Source organism: Mauremys reevesii, linkage group 25 (genome assembly GCF_016161935.1).
Source record: "Mauremys reevesii isolate NIE-2019 linkage group 25, ASM1616193v1, whole genome shotgun sequence".
In the NCBI taxonomy this organism is placed as follows: domain Eukaryota; kingdom Metazoa; phylum Chordata; order Testudines; family Geoemydidae; genus Mauremys; species Mauremys reevesii.
The window spans coordinates 6,376,258-6,395,207 of record NC_052647.1 but is presented as its reverse complement, the minus strand read 5'-3'; the positions used below and the strand labels follow the sequence as shown (position 1 = coordinate 6,395,207).

General features: G+C 51.4%; 2 protein-coding genes across 3 annotated transcripts in view; one reads left to right on the top strand and one right to left on the bottom strand.

Annotated features, from left to right (window-relative positions):
- LOC120391382 (adhesion G protein-coupled receptor E5-like) overlaps window positions 1–18,950 on the top strand; it is a 1,047,477-nt gene that overhangs the window by 668,959 nt on the left and 359,568 nt on the right. The window lies entirely within an intron of this gene.
- The window catches only part of LOC120391373 (adhesion G protein-coupled receptor E3-like), a 125,953-nt gene continuing 108,558 nt past the window's right edge, over window positions 1,556–18,950 (bottom strand). Inside the window, exons 16-20 of the mRNA XM_039514990.1 lie at window positions 3,682–3,748; window positions 2,820–2,911; window positions 2,384–2,552; window positions 2,160–2,267; window positions 1,556–1,668 (exon numbers count right to left, since the gene is read on the bottom strand). Coding sequence (XP_039370924.1) covers window positions 1,663–1,668; window positions 2,160–2,267; window positions 2,384–2,552; window positions 2,820–2,911; window positions 3,682–3,748 — 442 coding nt within the window. The 3' untranslated portion in view covers window positions 1,556–1,662. The remainder of the gene's footprint in view (window positions 1,669–2,159; window positions 2,268–2,383; window positions 2,553–2,819; window positions 2,912–3,681; window positions 3,749–18,950) is intronic.

Here is an 18,950-nt window from a genome sequence, read left to right as displayed (position 1 = left end):
GAACCACGGGAGCAAGGCCTAGGCTGGGTCTCCAAGGATAACCACTGGCATTTCAACATCAACAATGGTTATTTTGCAGTCTGGAAAGAAAGTTCCTTCTTGCGGCTTTCTGAAGAGACTGGAGTTCCTAAAGCTGCCGGCATCATGTACATTTCCTGACCATTCCACACTGATGTCGGTGAAACGGCCCTTGTGATCCACCAGCACCTGCAACACCATTGAGAAGTATCCCTTTCGGTTTATGTTCTCTTTGGCAAGGTGGTCTGGTGCCAAGATAGGGATATGTGTTCCATCTATCGCCCCACTTGTTTCCCAGGAACCTTGGGGATACTGATAATGGGGATACTGATAATGGCCTCCTTTGTAAAGGACATTGAGACCTTCTGAGGAAATGAGCTACAGAAGAGGTAGATAGTCTTAGGGTGCAGGTCCAGCACAGGCTGGTCCGGCCCCTCTCCTCAACAAGGGGTCAGCTGCTGCTCTGGAGGTGAAAGGCTCTTGGTATCTCCTCAACCACAAGCCCTTGTAATGTCCTATGGACGATCTCCCTTTGGGTTCCTCACCAGGATGTCGGTTATTCCTTCCCCTGAGAATCCACCCTTGAGATTGGAGACTGGCCACTTCCCAGGGCTTTGGGAGATGAGTCAGAGCTGCAGGACATCAGTGTGGTGCTGAGGTGGGCCAGCTACTGCTCTCAGTTACCCGGGTGCAGGGCAGGAGTAACTCTACTGAATTCAATGGGGTTACGCCTGATTTTTCTGTGGAATATTCCAGCTGCTGGGGGTGGTTCTAACAGGGCTTCCCATGCCCAGGAAAGACACTGCTCAGTATATTCTGGGGTAGGAGTTTGCTCATGGCTAAAGCTACGATTATGTCCCGGAGGTCACGGACATGAGGCCTTTCCCCTCCAATTAGCGTTGCCCCCCCATTAACCACCACCCCAGAACTGACCAGGGGGCAGGAAGCTTCCTAGTCTGATGGGGGAGGAAGGCCATGGGGCACCCCCCAGATGCCTCCGCTGGACCCTACCCGGCGAGGCCCCGCTGCCCAGGCCCATTTCCTCCCTGAGGGGCTCAGCTGCGATGCCGATCATCTTGACGCGGTGGAAGGGGGTTGCATGTGGCGCAGCGGCGTGGATGGGGAAGGCCGTCTCCACTACCAAGCGTCCCCGGCTGCCCTGCGGCTGGTAGTCGGGGACCCCCTGCAGTTGCCCAGCCCTGGCAGGAAGAGGGGGACCCCCTGGAGCTCTCAGCTGCCGTGGGAGATGAGAAGGCCCTGCAGCAGCCCTATCCCCGGGGGCAGTGGGGGACCCTAGACCTCCCACTTGCCACAGGTGGCAGGGAACTGGAGCTCCGGGCTGCTGCAGGCAGTGGGATCCCCCACAACTGCTCAGCTGCCATGGGGAGCAGGAAACCTCAGAGCTCCCACTCACCCAAACAATTCATATAAACAAATAGGATGAACACACTTTGCTTTCTAAAGACACCATACAAAGGGTATTTAGTGTAAAGTATATTCCAGTTATGTCATATTCATGAGCATATTTCCATAAAGCACATGGAGCACAACGTCACAGGGGGCTCCAGCCAGTTCGCTTTTGTATTGGAACTCCTAGGTATTGAACCCGGCCCTGGTTGCTGCCGACTCCGCCTGGCAGAAGGGTTACTCCTGGCAAGAAAAGCAGAAAAATGACAGTAGGTTCCAAGGCCACTGAGAGTGTAATGTGCGAACTGGACCCTGATCCATAGGGATAATGGTGCCAAGGGAAATTCTTCACGGTGCTCACTGCTCATTGGGGATGATCCGTCTGCACTGACGAGGTTTCAGTCCCAGGGGACAATCTGATCTATTCAGATCATGACACTGCAAGAGCCAATGCCTGCCTAGTCCACAGTGAGTGACCCCTGGAGCTCCCAGGAGAGCCAAGGGAAGGGAACGCAGAGGTGCCAGGACAGGACATTCTGTTCTGGTGCCTCAGACATCTAGGATACCCCTCGATAGTGACCGACTCTCACTGACACTTGCAGTGACGTTCCCAGCTGGCTCATAACCAATCCTGAGTCATTCGGGGGGCAAAGCACCTTTACAGCAGTGATGAGACCCAGCTAGAGATGACTGTGTCACAGGCTGGTATTGGAGCAGAGCAGAGGACCTCTTACCGTCTTGGTGCTGGTGGTGGGGACAGCAGACATGGACAGATCGGATGGCTGAGATTTCGTGCTGAACATTCGGAATCCCTTGATCCATCTCCTGTACTCCTCTCTCACCTGGAGAGTGAGGGACACGGTCACTGCACTATGTAACTAACACAGAGAAGATCAGACATGGCCACTGTGAGGCTGGTGAAGGTGCTGGGTGGGCGCTGACGGGCCGTAGGCGTTACCTGGCGATTGAGGAGACAGTGCACCAGGAAGATGAAGGCTCCCTGCAGGCTGTTGACGATGATGAATAAATACACCATGACTGTGGCTGCTGGGCCGACTTGGAGGAGACCAAGGCTCCATGAGCAGCCCAGAATGAAGAGCTGGGCGATGGCTTTAAAGGTCAGTAACCTGGGTAAAGGCAGATGGAGAGATCCCGTTACAATAACCCTATGGAGAGCAATTGGGTCAGGAGGATCCGGGCAGAGTGGGGTGGAGCTACCGGCCCCTGCTTTCCTGTGTGGGACAGAGTTACTCTCAATGCAAACACACTGGGAATTCGTTCCCATGGATCCTAGATATGCTGTTCCCCTCCTGCAATCCCCCGCACCCTCCGGTGCCAAGGACTCTCCAATCCAAGGCATCTGATCCTCCAGGATTGTTTTGTTGCCTTCTCACCTGTGGTCTCTGAGGGTGGACACATCTGCATTGAGAGAGGAGAGTCTGTTTCTCAGGATCCACAGGGTCAGGGCAAAGAACGTTATATTTATCTGTGGGAAGAGTGGGAAATATTTCCTGTAAAACATCCCATCCGGGGCTGGTGACTCCAGCCGAGGCAGAGAACGATCCCAGGGGACCGCGCCGAACACTGCAGAACCGGGGACTGCTCATTTGCGGTGGGAATCATCCCCTCACCTGTAATATCCCCTGGCAGCTTTCGGTCCCTCCCAATGTGTGGAGCTGGCAGCACAGCCAAGGCTGAGATGGATCAGTGGGATCAGAGAGGCCAGATGCTGCTCAGAATTCAATATGGAGCCTCTCCAGTGCAGTCAGGAGTAATTTTGGGTTTACACTGATGTAACTGAGAGCAGGATCTGGCTCAGAGATTCCAGATCCTGCCTCTAGAATATTTCCTGCCACTTCCAGGCTGTAACAAATTGCCCCCCCACCAACTTCCCCAGGGGTAGGGAGAAATATGGAGGGACATTTGTTTCCCCCCCTACAAAAACCACTGCAGAGTGGAGCCCTCTCCCTTTCTCGTTCCTTGGGTCCTTAACTCGACTAGACCAAACTCTTCTGTCTTCACTTGGCAAAACTCCTACTGACGTCCCTGGGAGCTGGGCCCGAGTAACGGCTGTAGGCCTGGAGATACAGCACAGGGACTCATCCCGGGACTGACCACAGCAGATGAGCCAGGTGGGACCTAACTGGGTCTTTCCTTGTGTTTTATGGGCCACGTTTCCCTCCCTGCTTCACTGAAATCAATGGGGTCACAGAGGTGAGAGGAGAATGGGGCCTTGTGGTTCTGTGAGGTACCCACCAGGATTATGGCACAGACTGGTCCCAGGAAGCTCCAATGAAAGCCTCTGTCCAGGCTGAGCCAGCAGCTACAGGGAGGGAGGAAGAAGAAGGTGAGTTTAATGGAATTACTGCCCTTTTTCAGCCCCGGGGCAGAGAGGGGATGTCACAGGGCAGCTGGCTCTCAAAAGCGAGATGGATCTCAGCCTGCCTGTGACATGGCCGACTCTCTTGCAGGTAGCAGGCAAATAGCCCTCTCCATCTACCTCAGCATCTCCTGTTTTCAACCACCACTTCCTCTTCCACCTCCTCACATGACCCATTCAGGTGGGTGGGCGCAGTATTGATGGAGGGCCAGACATGCAGAGGATGGACATTGGCCTAGCTGCACTGAAGGAAGTGGAGCTGTCCTGATTTACACCAACTGCAGTGCTTGGGGCAGCTTAGTGGCCCTGGGGATGGGAAGGGTCCCAGGGGGACTTTCAGCTCCCAGGCAGGGCGAGCCGGGAAATCTAGGTTCAAGTCAGACCTGGGGTGAGCCGCACAAGCACATGGAAGCCACATCCCAGCTCCCCTTAGGGACGGGCGCTGCACGTACTGTTTGGAAGTTCCGTAGCCACCAGGATTCACCGCTGCAGAAATAGCCACCACCAGGGCTGGGAATCCGTAGCCGAACGGATACATGAATCTCTTCTTGAACCGGCTGGCGCTGGTGTAATTCACAACCTGCAGGTTCCAGATGGTGAGGAAGAGGTGCAGCCCCTCCAGGAACATCCAGCTGAAGCAGGCCAGGAAGAGGTAGTGCAGGAGGCCAGCAATGACAGCACACGCCACCTGGGGGAGACAGAGAGCCCAGGGGCACTGCGGTGGGGAAGGGAAATGCTAAGTATGGGGAGACCTGCCGGGGGGGTCACACCGGGATTCCTGCTAGCACAGCTCTCCAGGTATAGCGCTCCGTGACCCAGAGACGGCAGGTTCCTCGGTCTATGGAGGGTCCTGCGGGTGCACATTGCTGATGCAGGAAGGGAGCAGAGATTAGTGGTTAGAGCAGGGCTCAGGGGATCCAGGTTCTGTTCCCAGCCCTGCCACAGAGTCCCTGGGTGACCATGGGCAAGTCACGTAGGAGAGTAATCGAGACACAGGGAGACTGTGACATAGGGATAGAACTGGCTGAACTCCAGGGGTTGGGGACACTCAGAGCACTGTGCCCAGTCTGAAGGGACCTAACGGGGTGGAAACAGCCCCCTGGGAATCCCCCCAGTGTCCTGCACAGCCCAGAATCCAGGGAGCACAAAGGGGTTCAAAGCCACACACCCCAGCCCTGCGAGTGGAGGCACAGAGCAGGGGAGAATCAGGCCGTACCTGACTGCCGGGGTGGGTCACCACGGTGAGGAAGAGCAGATCGGCCAGGAAGAGGCAGAGGCAGAGCTGCAGGTGGAGGGAGGTGCTGACGTTGCGGATGGAGCGGCACAGGAGGAAGGTGAGGATGGCGAGGAAGAGGCACAGCAGGGAGAGGGTCAGTCCCATGTAGGTGATGATGTTGAAACTGAGAGTCGCTTCCTGGGGACAGGAAAGGAAAATCCCTGGGAGTGAGGAGTCCAGGGGTTCAGGTGCCACGTCCCCTGTGTGTTCCCAGGGAGCATCGGGCATCACAGCCTCTCCCAGCGAATGGGGATGAAGTGCTCTCAGAGGGGGAGCCCTATACAAAGGGGGGTCCACTGTGGCTGACTTGGGGCCCCACTGGGACCTGAAGCTAACTGGGGCTAGAACCCTTTGTCCTTCCTTCTTCACTCCTGCTCCCCCGTCCCTCCATTACAGATGCCAGGGAACAACATTGTCACAAGCCCACGGCTTCCTAGACTGTCTCTATGTTGCATCTGGCAGCTGCTCAGAAATGTCTGACAGGTCAGGGATCCTGCTGCCTGAAAAATTCAGGTCACTGACAGATGAGCTGAAGGAGAATCCCCATTAACTGTTAGCAGTATAGCACCTCTGATGAACAACAACATTTCTGAACACTAGAGGGCGCATGTGGGTGGACAAACACAAACGTGCACTCACACCACTAGAGGGCATGTGCATTTAGACACAGACAAACACCACTAGAGGGTGCAGGATGTTAGGGAGATTCCCAAACCTGAGCCATCTTTTGCAGGTGACAAATCTGAGGAACTGTCACAAATTGAAGTGTCACTAGAGGAGGTGTTGGAATTAATTGATAAACTAAACAGCAACAAGTCACCGGGACCAGATGGCATTCACCAGTTCTGAAAGAACTCAAATGTGAAATTGCAAAACTATTAACTATGGTTTGTAAACTGTCCATTAAATCAGCTACTGTACCCAATAACTGAAAGACAGCTAATGTTACACCAATATTTAAAAAGGGCTCTAGAGATGATCCTGGAAGTTACAGACCAGTAAGTCTAACGTCAGTGCCGGGCAAATTAGTTGAAACAATAGTAAAGAATAAAATTATCAGACACATAGAAGAACATAAATTGTTGGGCAAAAGTCAACATGGCTTCTCGAAAGGGAAATTGTGTCTTACTAATCTATTAGAGTTCTTTGAAGGGGTCAACAAACATGTGGACAAGGGGGATCCAGTGGACATAGTGTACTTAGATTTCCAGAAAGCCCTTACCGAAGGCTCTTACGTAAATTAAGTTGTCTTGGGATAAGAGGGAAGATCCTCTCATGGACTGAGAACTGGTTAAAAGACAGGGAACAAAAGGTAGGAATAAATGGTAAATTTTCAGAATGGAGAGGGGTAACTAGTGGTGTTCCCAAAGGGTCAGTCCTAGGACCAATTCTATTCAACTTATTCATAAATGATCTGGAGAAAGGGGTAAACAGTGAGGTGGCAAAGTTTGCAGATGATACTAAATTGCTCAAGATAGTTAAGACCAAAGCAGACTGTGAAGAACTTCAAAAAGATCTCACAAAACTAAGTGATTGGACAACAAAATGGCAAATGAAATTTAATATGGGTAAATATAAAGTAATGCACATTGGAAAAAAAATAACTCCAACTATGCATACAATATGGTGGGGGCTAATTTAGCTACAACTAATCAGGAAAAAGATCTTGGAGTCATCATGGATAGTTCTCTGAAGACATCCACGCAGTGTGCAGAGGCGGTCAAAAAAGCAAACAGGATGTTAGGAATAATTTAAAAAGGGATAGAGAATAAGATGGAGAATATCTTCTTGCCCTTATACAAATCTATGGTATGCCCACATCTCGAATACTGCGTACAGATGTGGTCTCCTCATCTCAAAAAAGGTATAGTGACATGAGAAAAGGTTCAGAGAAGGGCAACTAAAATGATTAGGGGTTTGGAACGGGTCCCATATGAGGAGAGATTAAAGAGGCTGGGACTCTTCAGCTTGGAAAAGAGGAGCCTAAGGAGCCTAAGGGGCGATATGATAGCACATGCACCACACACCCCCTCTGATTGCATCCCCCAGTGCAGCTCTCCCTCGACCCTCAGAGCATTGGCCTGGATTTACCCCTAGCTCCAGATCTGGGTTTACCCCATAAGAACACAAGAACATAAGAATGGCCATACTGGGTCAGACCAAAGGTCCATCCAGCCCAGTATCTGTCTTCCGACAGTGGCCAATGCCAGGTGCCCCAGAGGGAGTGAACCTAACAGGTTATGATCAAGTGATCTCTCTCCTGCCATCCACCTCCACCCTCTGACAAACAGAGGCTAGGGACACCATTCCTCACACAACCTGGCTAATAGCCACTAATGGACTTAACCTCCATGAATTTATCCAGTTCTCTTTTAAACCCTGTTCTAGTCCTAGCCTTCACAACCTCCTCAGGCAAGAGTTCCACAAGTTGACTGTGCGCTGCGTGAAGAAGAACTTCCTTTTATTTGTTTTAAACCTGCTGCCCATTAATTTCATTTGGTGGCCCCTAGTACTTGTATTATGGGAACAACTGAATAACTTTTCCTTATTTACTTTCTCCACATCACTCATGATTATATACCTCTATCATATCCCCCCTTAGTCTCCTGTCTTATTTGTTTAATTTATTTCTGCTGTTGTTTCTTGAGCAATTATCAATTTGTTAATTTACTGGCTTCCTACTGCTGCCTCTGACAGCTGCAATGCTTGTTGGAAAAACCTCGTTTTCTCCCTGCCCTTCCTGGTACTTACGTTAAACTAGAAATCTCCACAAAGGGCCGAGATGGTCAAATTAAAAATAAATATATAAAATCGATTGCATCCCCTCCCCTTCTGGAAATAACAGATCAAGTTAAAGACCATGAGTGCAGCTTTTGCTTAATTTAATTTCTTTTAATAGGTAGGGGAAAAAAATAAGAAGAATTTTTAAAAATAAGAATCAGAGGGGTAGCCGTGTTAGTCTGGATCTGTAAAAGCAGCAAAGAGTCCTGTGGCACCTTATAGACTAACAGACGTATTGGAGCATGAGCTTTCGTGGGTGAATACCCACTTCGTCGGATGCCACGAAAGCTCATGCTCCAATACGTCTGTTAGTCTATAAGGTGCCACAGGACTCTTTGCTGCTTTTAAAAATAAGAAGAATCCAAACCCCGGATTTATTGGAAAAAAAGAAATAAAAAAGAATACAAAGAAATAACATAAAATTCCATATTAAAGTGGTTAGTAAAAACAAACAAAAAACAAACAAATGTACCCAACAGATTGCTACTGCTAGTGTTAAAAAGCTGGTTTCTATCTATCTAGTGTGTGTGTAGATGTAAACAAATCAGGGTTGTGTTTTTTAGTTGTGCGTCATCTCGTTAGCAGAGCGCTCCAGGGGTTAACAGAGAGGACAAGCCGGGAGGAATGAGACAAAGTCAAAGGAAATGAAAGTGGGCACTTTAAACCGGGCTTTTACTAAAAGAACCCAAGAGGTTTAGGAGCTCCTGCTTGGGGTGTGGGAAAGAATTCTGAATCGGCACCCTGGTAAAGCAGGTGCTGAACTTTAATGTTTGAAGTCTCCTTGTGTACTAATGATCATTAATGATAAATAAGATTATTTCATTAATAATAGGAAGGCCCGTGAGGACGGTGAAAGGATTTGCAAACCTGCCCGGTAGTGACAGACTCCAGGAGCTCAGTGGGATTAGCAGAGAGACAGGGAAGGGGTGACTTGGTCAGTCTATAGTGTGAAAGTAGAATGAATTATATTACAAAAATAGATAGGATTAAAGAAATGCTGTCTGTACCTTTAAGGAAAATCACTGGAATGCTGGAGTCCAGGTGTCAGGAATACAGACATTAACATAGAACAATTGCACCGTTTAAGGGCAATTGGTGAAGCATTAGCCTTAGATCAATAGGAGTTAGTAAGGAAGTACGATATGCATGCTATGCCCCAGGTGAATTTTGCTGTTTTTCTCTCTTTGTCCCTTTGTTTGATTCCCGCTCTTTTATCTGTATAAATAAGACTGTGTGGGTCTTGCATGGCCACTCACATTATCTGAATGTTATTGGCGGAGCGCTGCGCTAATAAAAACAGAGTGGTCTGACAAATTGTGAGTCTTGATTCTAACTTTGACAATTTGGAGGTTCCACCGAGATGGCAACCATCTTCACTGGGGCTGTGTGATCCCTGACCGTTTTGTGGGACGACCGTGGCAGCCGGCAGCTGGGCATTTGGCCCAAGCGGTCCTCCTTCTGAACGGAAGGGTGCACAACCACAGTGAAGTCTACGCCATCGAACCTGTTGGTTCCCACTCTGTTCTGGTAGGGATCCCAGGATCTGGCATCAGGAATCTGGTCAGGTAATTATATCTGTGTTTTGTCCGGACTGAGGACTGTCCTGTCTCTGTGTCTATCCATCCTCTCTGTGGAGTGTTTGAGTCTGGGTGCCGTCTCCGTCCGGGGATTGGCCAACCAAGGGGTTCCTGTCCCCGCGGTCTGAGTGAGTGAAATCTGCACAATCGCAGCCGCACCGCACCTTGCAAAGCCCCTGGTGTGAAAGCAAGGGCGATTGAGGCAGTAGCCTGTGGGCTCCTTTTGTGTGTGGCACCGGGCATCGCTCTGACGAACCCGAATTTCCTTCTTGTGTGATTGGTGTGTAAAGTCCTCCTGTATGGGTAACCAGACGTCTAAGTCGGGACAGTTCCCTAAAGGAACCCTGGCTCATTTTATGCATTTTAGGAAGGGTCCGGACTCCTGTAAATTTCTGGAAAAATGGTCTAGGCTAACTCAGGGAGATCCCAAAACTCAGTGGCCACTGTTAGGATCTTGGGACAAGGACCGAGTAAACGTCTTAAAAGACAAACTCGGCCAATCTAAAACTAAATTGGCAAAAGGAGAGGTTGACTGTTTCATGCAATGGTGGGAAGAGGCAAATCGTAGATGGACAGAATCGAAACTCGCCTCTCTCAAAGATTCAAATGATAAGTTAAAAGCTTTATTGGAAACCTCCTCTCCCACCACTAGACCGAGCGCTCCCCTTTATCCAGTTCTCCAAGCAGACCCCCCTTCATACTCCTGTCCCCGGGTGGGAAAAGACGAAGAAAACCCCTTGCTAGATTCCGGGGACGATGATGAGGAAGACGCATTAATTGGCCTGGCAGCCTTGCGTCGGATCAATAGACAGCCACCCTCGGCCCCAGCTCAGGAACAACTGTCACCAGATTTCTCAGCTCATGAACAATTCCCAGAGATCTCCAGGTCAGACCTGTCTGGATCATCCAATTCGGCCGAGGCCCATTCCTCTGAACCCACTCTGCCCCGTAAAAGCTCGCGCTTGGGCCTTAAAAATGTCCAGGCTCCCCTCCGAATCCTGCATACTGGGGGCCGAGAAGGGGGTCCCACTTGGAGCTATAAACCCTGGACTTGCACAGAGCTCCTTTCAATTGTAAAAGGCTTTCCAAAGCCCCGGGAAAATCCTACCAAATTTGCAGAGGAATTTTTGTTAGTATGTGACACCTATGAACCCTCTGAGGCAGACCTCCTGCAGCTGTGCAAGCTACTTGTAGCAGCCCCAAGTGAGCATGAAAAATGGCTCACAGCAGCAAATTGGCTCGCTGCTGACCGTCACTCTACTTTACCAGACACTGGTCCTAATGCTGATTACCGGAAAAAGTGTAAAGAGCGAGCTAAAAATCTATTTGAAGCCATCCCTCAGGTATGGACTCCTAAAACCAACTGGATGGTCATAAATGGCTGTAAGCAACGACAGGGAGAGAACCCGGGCGACTATCGCACTCGGCTAACTGACATTTTTCTGCAACATTCTGGTATACAACAGCCAGATAGAAATGGACAGGGCGCCCTGGCTAGTGCGTTTGTTAATGGCCTCCTGCCTGCTATTGGCAATATGCTAAAACGAATAAGTGTTGGGTGGGAGACTGAAACCATGGACAAATTGCAAACAGTGGCAGAGCACTGCCAACGTACTTTAAAGGGAAAGGAGGAACAATCAGCTCAACAGTTAATGGCCCTGCAAATACAGCATTATTCAGGGCAGGGCAAACAGTTCCGGGGACGGGGAAAATACCAGGGACGGGGACGTGGTCGAGGGAGGGGCAAAGGAACTGGTTTTTCGGGTTATGGGGATGTTTGTAATTACTGTAAACAACCCGGACATTGGAAGAACAAATGTCCCAGCCGGCCTGGTAATTCTGTAAATAACCAGCTAGACCCCCTGCCAGCACAGCCAGTCAGTCCCCAGCATTACTTTGTCTCACAGCAATGATGGGATGCCGGGGAAGCTCAGGAAATTTTAACTCCTTTACTACCACTCACTCCTACGGGTGAGTGTGTGTTAACTATCAATGATCTTTCTCTCCCTTTCCTTGTTGATACGGGAGCTTCACTCTCTGCAGTTTGTACTACTGATCTGCCTGCGGTTCCCCGCTCCGGAAAAACTGTGTCCGCTGTGGGCATTACGGGAGTCCCAACCTCTTATCCCCTTTCAAAACCTCTACCAGTCCAGGTTGGTCCCCTTTCTGCGGATCATGCCTTCCTTCTCTCTGATTCCACTCCGGTAAACCTTCTGGGTCGGGATCTGTTATGTAAGCTTGGCTGCACCATATACTGTTCCCCGGATGGGGTCTATTTACAAATTCCCCAGTCCTCTCTGAGTGATTCTGTAGCCTCCCTTCTATCTGAAACTTCCCTTTCCATTCCAGTCCCTTGTTGCCCACTGGTCCCATCCCTTGAACACCTAATTTCGCAGGTCCCATCCTCTCTGTGGCCAACCCATCCCTCTGAGGTGGGCCGCTTAAACACTGACCCCGTCTGCATTACTGTGGACTCCTCCAAACCCCTGCCTCGCCTTTCTCAATACCCTTTAAACCCTGAGGCAGAGGCTGGCATTGCTCCGGTTATAACCGCCCTGCGGGAGCAAAGCATTATTGTTCCCTGCTCCAGTCCCTGTAACACCCCTATCCTCCCAGTTCGAAAAGCTGATGGCAAATCATGGCGATTTGTTCAGGACCTCCGAGCCATTCATCGTATTGTCATACCCGCCTTTCCTGTTGTCCCAAACCCAGCAACGATTCTGGCTTCTATCCCACCAGCTGCAACTCATTTTACTGTTGTTGATTTGTGTTCTGCTTTCTTTTCTGTTCCGGTTCACCCTGACTCCCAGTACCTCTTTGCCTTTTCTTACAAGGGACAGCAATATACATGGACCACGCTTCCCCAGGGGTATACGGAAAGCCCATCTTACTTTTCCCAGGCATTAGCCCGAGACCTAGCTAACCTTGTTTTCCCATCCGGGTCCACTCTAGTCCAATATGTGGATGATCTACTCCTCTGTTCCCCCTCGTTATCTGCCTCAAAAACTGATTCTTTAGTGCTCCTTACTGCCTTAGCAAACAAAGGACACAAGGCTTCTCGCTCTAAACTACAGCTCTGTCAAGCCTCTGTCACATACCTTGGTTTTCTTCTCTCCCAGGGTTCCCGTATGCTCTCTCCCACCCGTGTCCAGGCTATCCTTAGCTTTCCCCGACCCTGCTCCCCACGCCAGGTCCGAAAATTTTTGGGCATGGCTGGATTTTGCAGGCAATGGATTCCCCAATATGCCTCCCTTGCAAAACCTCTCCAGGAACTCCCGCGCCCTGACCTTTCTGATGTCCCTCTCCCTAACTCTGACCTTGTTTTGTTTACTAATGGTTCCTGTTTTCGAGACAGCCAAGGTCGTCTCCTTGCAGGATACGCTGTTGTGTCACTCTCTGAAACCCTCGAAGCCGCGCCTTTACCTTCTGTAACCTCAGCACAAGTTGCTGAATTAGTCGCCCTCACTCGTGCCTGCTTTTTGGCGGAGGGACGCTCCGCCACCATTTACACTGACTCCCGCTATGCTTTTGGGGTTGTACATGACTTTGGCACCCTGTGGCAAGCTCGGGGTTTCCTTACCTCCGCCAGTACCCCCATCAAAAACGGCCCCTACATTGCTGCTCTCCTGTATGCAGTTTTACTTCCCTCTGCCCTAGCTATTGTTAAGTGCCCTGGCCACTCGACGGCAGATACTGATGTTGCTAAGGGTAACGCATTTGCTGATGCCTCTGCTAAACATGCTGCTGCCATAGAACCTTCCCCAGATGCATTTCTAGGTTCCCTTTCTGTTTCTATAGCACCGCCGTCCCTCACTGACCTCACCCTGCTCCAGGATTCTGCCCCAGAAGCCGAAAAAGACTCCTGGGTTGCCCAGGGTTGCTCTCTGCATCCTGATTCTCTTTGGCGTTCGCCTACTGGTGCCTTTGTGGCTCCCTTTTCACTCTACTCGTCTCTGGCCGCCCTGCTTTACGGTGTTTCGCATGTCGGAAAGGAGGGGATGGTCTCTGCTGTAGCTAAGGTGGGATGGTGGGCCCCCCATTTCAGCTCGTTTGCAGCCCGCCACTGTGCCGCCTGTACCACTTGTCAAAGCCACAATTTTGGTAAACCTGTAAAAGTGGCTCAGGGATTCCAGGGCCTGCCCCAAGCACCCTTCTTGCACTGGCAACTTGATTTTGTACAAATGCCCAAGTGCCAATGATATGAATTCATTTTGGTTATGGTATGTTTATTTTCTGGTTGGATTGAAGCCTTTCCTTGTCACAAGGCTGATTCACTGTCTGTTGCTAAATGTTTGTTAAATCATATTATGCCTGCCAAGGGAATTCCTGCCACTCTGTCCAGTGACCGGGGTACACATTTTACTGGACAAATTGTTCAACACCTGGATCGTATATTACATATCACACACCTGCTGCACTGTCCCTACCACCCATAAAGTACAGGTGCTGTGGAAAGGCGAAATGGTGTACTTAAGAATAAGCTTGCTAAGATTTGTGACTCCACAGGGTTAAGCTGGCCAGCAGCTTTACCACTAGCCCTTATGGAAATGCGATCCACTCCATCCCAAAGACATAAACTGAGTCCCTTTGAAATTGTTATGGGACGCCCTATGCGAGCTGTGGCTACCATTACTCCAGTCCCAGACTTGAACTTGACCCACAGTACGCTCCTTCAATACTGCAAGGGATTAATGCAAGCTGTAAGTCACTTCCATTCACAGGTTCGAGCCGCCTGGCCGACGGAACCCACCTCCAACGCTTGCCACAACCTCGAGCCAGGTGACTGGGTCTACGTACGGCACCATCATCGAAAACACGCCTTGGAACCCCGGTGGAAGGGTCCTCATCAGGTACTGCTTACTACCCAGACGGCTGTTAAACTATCTGGCATCGCAGCGTGGATACATGCTTCGCAGTGTAAGAAGACACCCTCCCCGGTGAACCAATCATCACCTCAGGACAGCGCAGAGTCAATTTTGACTCCAGAAGAAGACGTAGAGAAACAGCCTGCAATACCTTACAATCTACACTCTCGTAAGGGTTGCCAGAAGCAGACGACAACCTAAAGCAAGGCCCACCAAAAGAAGCAGTAGTGAGCCTAGCGCCTGCTACCTGGTGGATGTAAAACCGTGACTGCGGTTCCCTCAGTTGAGGTTGTCAGAACCAGAAGGGCCTTGCCTCCAACATGCGCCTCTGGTGGCACCTGTTCCTCAGCTGCTGGTGTCTTAAGGTCTGGGGAGCCCACAATGACAATTCTTTTATCCAGCAGCAAGTGTGGATAGCTCAGACCCTTAATATTTCTAAATGCTGGGTCTGCAGCCACATCCCAGCCCATTCTCAAGCTGGTATTCCTGTCCTGGCTATCCCACTCAATTCCCCAGATCTCACTGGAGGACCTCGTCCGTTTAACAAAACATGGAACAGCAATGACACTTGGGAAGCAGTGGGAATAAGTGTATCTAACTGGATAAGTGTGGTGGAGGGAAAGGGTCACTGGTGTTGGGTGTGTAATGGGACAGGGCTGGATCTGGGAAAAAGCCGTTGCCTTCAGCATATCATGGCCAATGGTGTATGGGATTATTCAAACAAAACTAAAGAGTGGCGGGCCGGATATGGGGATATGAATTTTTTCTCAACCTGGGATCAAACAAAAAAAATCAATCTCATGTTCCCCTTACAGTAATCTTAGTAAAAATAATACAATCTTTCAATGCCATACAAACACTACCACTCCTCGTAAGGAGGATTACCCTGTTCCCTTTGGAGGATATTACTCCTCATTTACAGACACCTATGTAATAAATGGATGCAATCGACCCTTCCCGGCCTTAATAGGCCATCATTGGGTTTGTGGAACCAAAGCTTATACTGCATTACCAGCTAACTGGTCAGGTATCTGTTATCCCGCCCAACTCTTCCCACAATTCCGAGTGCTAGGTTCCTTCCCACGAGAACGCCTCCGTAATTTCAGGCGAAAAAGAAGGGACTTACCAGATGCCCTTAAATAACATAAGCCCCTTAACCTGGGAAGATGCCATTGGCGGTTCCCTTATCCACTTGGGGGAGTAATACACCATGCAAAAAGGCTTCTGAGGTTACAAGCAGTAGTTGAAATAATGGCAAATGAAACCGGAGACAGTTTAAAAACTCTGGCCAAAGAAACAGAGGCGATCCGACAGGTGGCCCTTCAAAACCGTCAGGCATTGGACATAGTGCTGGCGGCCAAAGGAGGGACCTGTGCACTCATTGGAAAAGAATGTTGTGTGTATATACCTGACAATACCAATGAGGTAATAGATCGCGCTAGCCACTTAGAACAAATCGCATATCTTCCCCATGAAGAGCCGAGTTGTTTATGGAAGTGGCTAAGCAACCTGTTCAATTTCTCTGGCCTAGGAAACTGGTTGTTTCAGGGAGCCCTGACTATCCTGTTTGGAATCCTAGTGATTTTTGTATGTTTTCAGTTAATCTCCTGTTGTATCCAAAATTGTGTAAAATATGCCACCGAGGCGACTGCCCCAAAACAGAGTGCTAATATGATGATTTTAAATATCGCTGATGAACAAAAAGATAAAGAACGGTTAATATGTGGAACCCAGTCCATCGTTGGTCATGGCGAAGCGTGACCAAAAGGAGGGATTGTGAAAGTAGAATGAATTATATTACAAAAATAGATAGGATTAAAGAAATGCTGTCTGTACCTTTAAGGAAAATCACTGGAATGCTGGAGTCCAGGTGTCAAGAATACAGACATTAACATAGAACAATTGCACTGTTTAAGGGCAATTGGTGAAGCATTAGCCTTAGATCAATAGGAGTTAGTAAGGAAGTAGGATATGCATGCTATGCCCCAGGTGAATTTTGCTGTTTTTCTCTCTTTGTCCCTTTGTTTAATTCCCGCTCTTTTATCTGTATAAATAAGACTGTGTGGGTCTTGCATGGCCACTCACATTATCTGAATGTTATTGGCGGAGCGCTGCGCTAATAAAAACAGAGTGGTCTGACAAATTGTGAGTCTTGATTCTAACTTTGACAATAGGGACTGTGATAATGGGCTCTTCTGTCTAGCAGCCAAAGGGCTGGAAGCGAGACCGTCACACTGGAAATGGGCAGGGAGGGTAAATTAACCCCGGAACAGCTTCCCCGGGGGCGTGGTGGATTCTCAGCCCTGGCCCTTTCCAAATGGAGCCAGGACGTTCTGCTCTCAATGGAGCAGGAATGAATCCAGGGAGGGCGGGGGCCTGATTTCTCTTCTCCCCCCGGCTCCAACATGGGCAGAACAGGCCCTCGCCCTCCCTGGATTAAACTGCCACACTCCCCTCTTGCTCCCCCTGCTCTGGCCCCTACAGCCAAACCCCACCCAGCAAGTGCACCTGATGGGGGGCGGGGAAGGGCTGCAGGGCAGAAGGCTCCTGAGCTGTTGTGGAGCGCGGCCTGGTCCCCCCTTACCCAACTTCCTGGCCAGGCACATTGGTCGCTGCTACTTGGGGAGTCTCCGTTGTGCCCCTGATCAGATCCAGGGCCCCGCCTGTTGGTGGGGAATGAATCTGGAGTGACTCCTGCTCCACAGGGGAGGATTGAGGGGATGAGCAGAACCAGCCCAGCCCCGAGGCCCCAGCGAGGGCCGCGCCTACCTCCAGCTCGTAGAAGGCCATGAGCACGGCGAAGCTGGTCAGGTGGTTGCACTGGCAGCGGGTGATGGTGGCGTTCAACTTCTGCAGGGTGCAGCCGTCGGTGGCCCAGTGCCTGCTGCCAGGCTTCCAGTAGGCGCAGAGGAGGTGCAGGTCGGTCTTGTTCTCCTGGGGACAGAGAGACGCTTGGTGCATGGGTGGCAGGAGCAAGGTGGGGGACTGGTTGGAGGCGCACAGGGGGCAGGACTCCCCAGGCCCTGAGAGGGCAGATTGGGGGAGTGTAGTGGGGCTGGGCTGGGCTGGGGGCACAGAGCATCAGTTTGTCCCTGGGTGGGAGGTGGATTCACCTGTTGCCCGGGGTGGAGGGTGTTACTAGAGATGGGCCCAGGCTCTGCCCCACAGTGCCCCAGGCTCTTCTCCCCCCATGTCCAGCCCAGGGGCTCACCGGCACCGGGTGGCTGAAGCGGATGCTGACGGAGAGGCTGAGTGCCTGGGGGTTTGGGTCACTGATGAAGGCTGCCACCACTGGAGACAGCACATGGTAGCTGGGCCGCCCCGACTCATGCGCCCCCTTCCCCGTCCGGCCGATCTTGTCCCACTCGGGCGCCTCCACCCGCCCAGCACCGTCCAGGATGGGGCTCATCCCCTGGTATGTCAGCAGCCCGGCCAGCGTGAAGCCTGCGAGTGACAGAGGAGAGGGATGAAATGGGGGACGGGAGGGGCCTTGGGGCAGACTGGTGCCAGGGGGCACTGTGCTGCTGGGGGTGCTACCCCCAATGCCCTGGGCATGCCCCACCCCCCTACACACCTCAGCCTGGCACCGGGGGGGCTGTGCTGCTGCTCCCAATGCCCTGGCCGTGCCCATCGCTATACACACCCCAGCCCAGGGGATGACCACATACCTTCATTTTTCTGCCCTGGGGCTCCGGCCCACTTTAATTCCATTTGCGTCTTGCTCTGCTGCAGAGTCACGGTCTCCTGGCTCTGGTTCCCAGCCTGCCTGACCACCAGCCCCAGCTCTGCAACCACAATGCCAGCCAGGGCTCACACCAGAGAACATGGAGAGGAAGCCTGTAGCTAGGCAAGGTGCTTTCCTGGCTGTGGGGGGAGTTCCCAAGCTACTCCAGTCCCAGACTCTCCCAGCAGGGGGCGCTGTGGGGAGCACTGGCTGGGGGGAGCTGCTGTCTCCCAGCAGGGGGCGCTGTGGGGAGCAGGGCGGGAGCACTGGCTGTGGGGGGGAGCTCCCATCTCCCAGCAGGGGGCACTGTGAGGAGCGGGGTGGGAGCGTAGACTGCGGGCGATGAAAGCCCAACTGGGGCCATGTGGCCAGGTGCTGACCTGTGCCGTTGGGGGAAGTGATGCTGATCCTATCACGCACAGTCAGGCCCAGCGTTCTCAGCAGCTTCTCCACTAAGGCCATCAGCTCCGTCGCGATCCGGTGTCTCCACTCCACGCTCTCGCTCTGCTGCCCGACCAGATTTATCTGCTTCTCCAGAATGTTCAAGAAGCCCTGGCCAAGCAAACGTGGGGGGTGTTGGTGTCACAGTGCCTGAGCCCCTGCCACGCCCCCCATTCCTGGATTGCTAGCCCTCCACTGCCTTCCCACAATCCCCCTGAAAGGAAAGACAAGTTCTCCTGCCATTGACATCGCTGCCTGGGAGGTCAGACTAGATGATCACAATGGTCCCGTCTAGCCTAGGAACCTAGGAGAGCCAACTTCCTGGGCACAGAGCCCACTGGAGAGGCAGGCATGGGAATTTCTGGGCCGTGCTGCTGTTTATTTATCTCCTGTTCCAGGTGCTGAATCACTATAAATCGCCCTGAGACTAGATCTGAGTAGGAGCAGCGATTCCTCCCCCTAACGGGAAAAAACCCAGCAA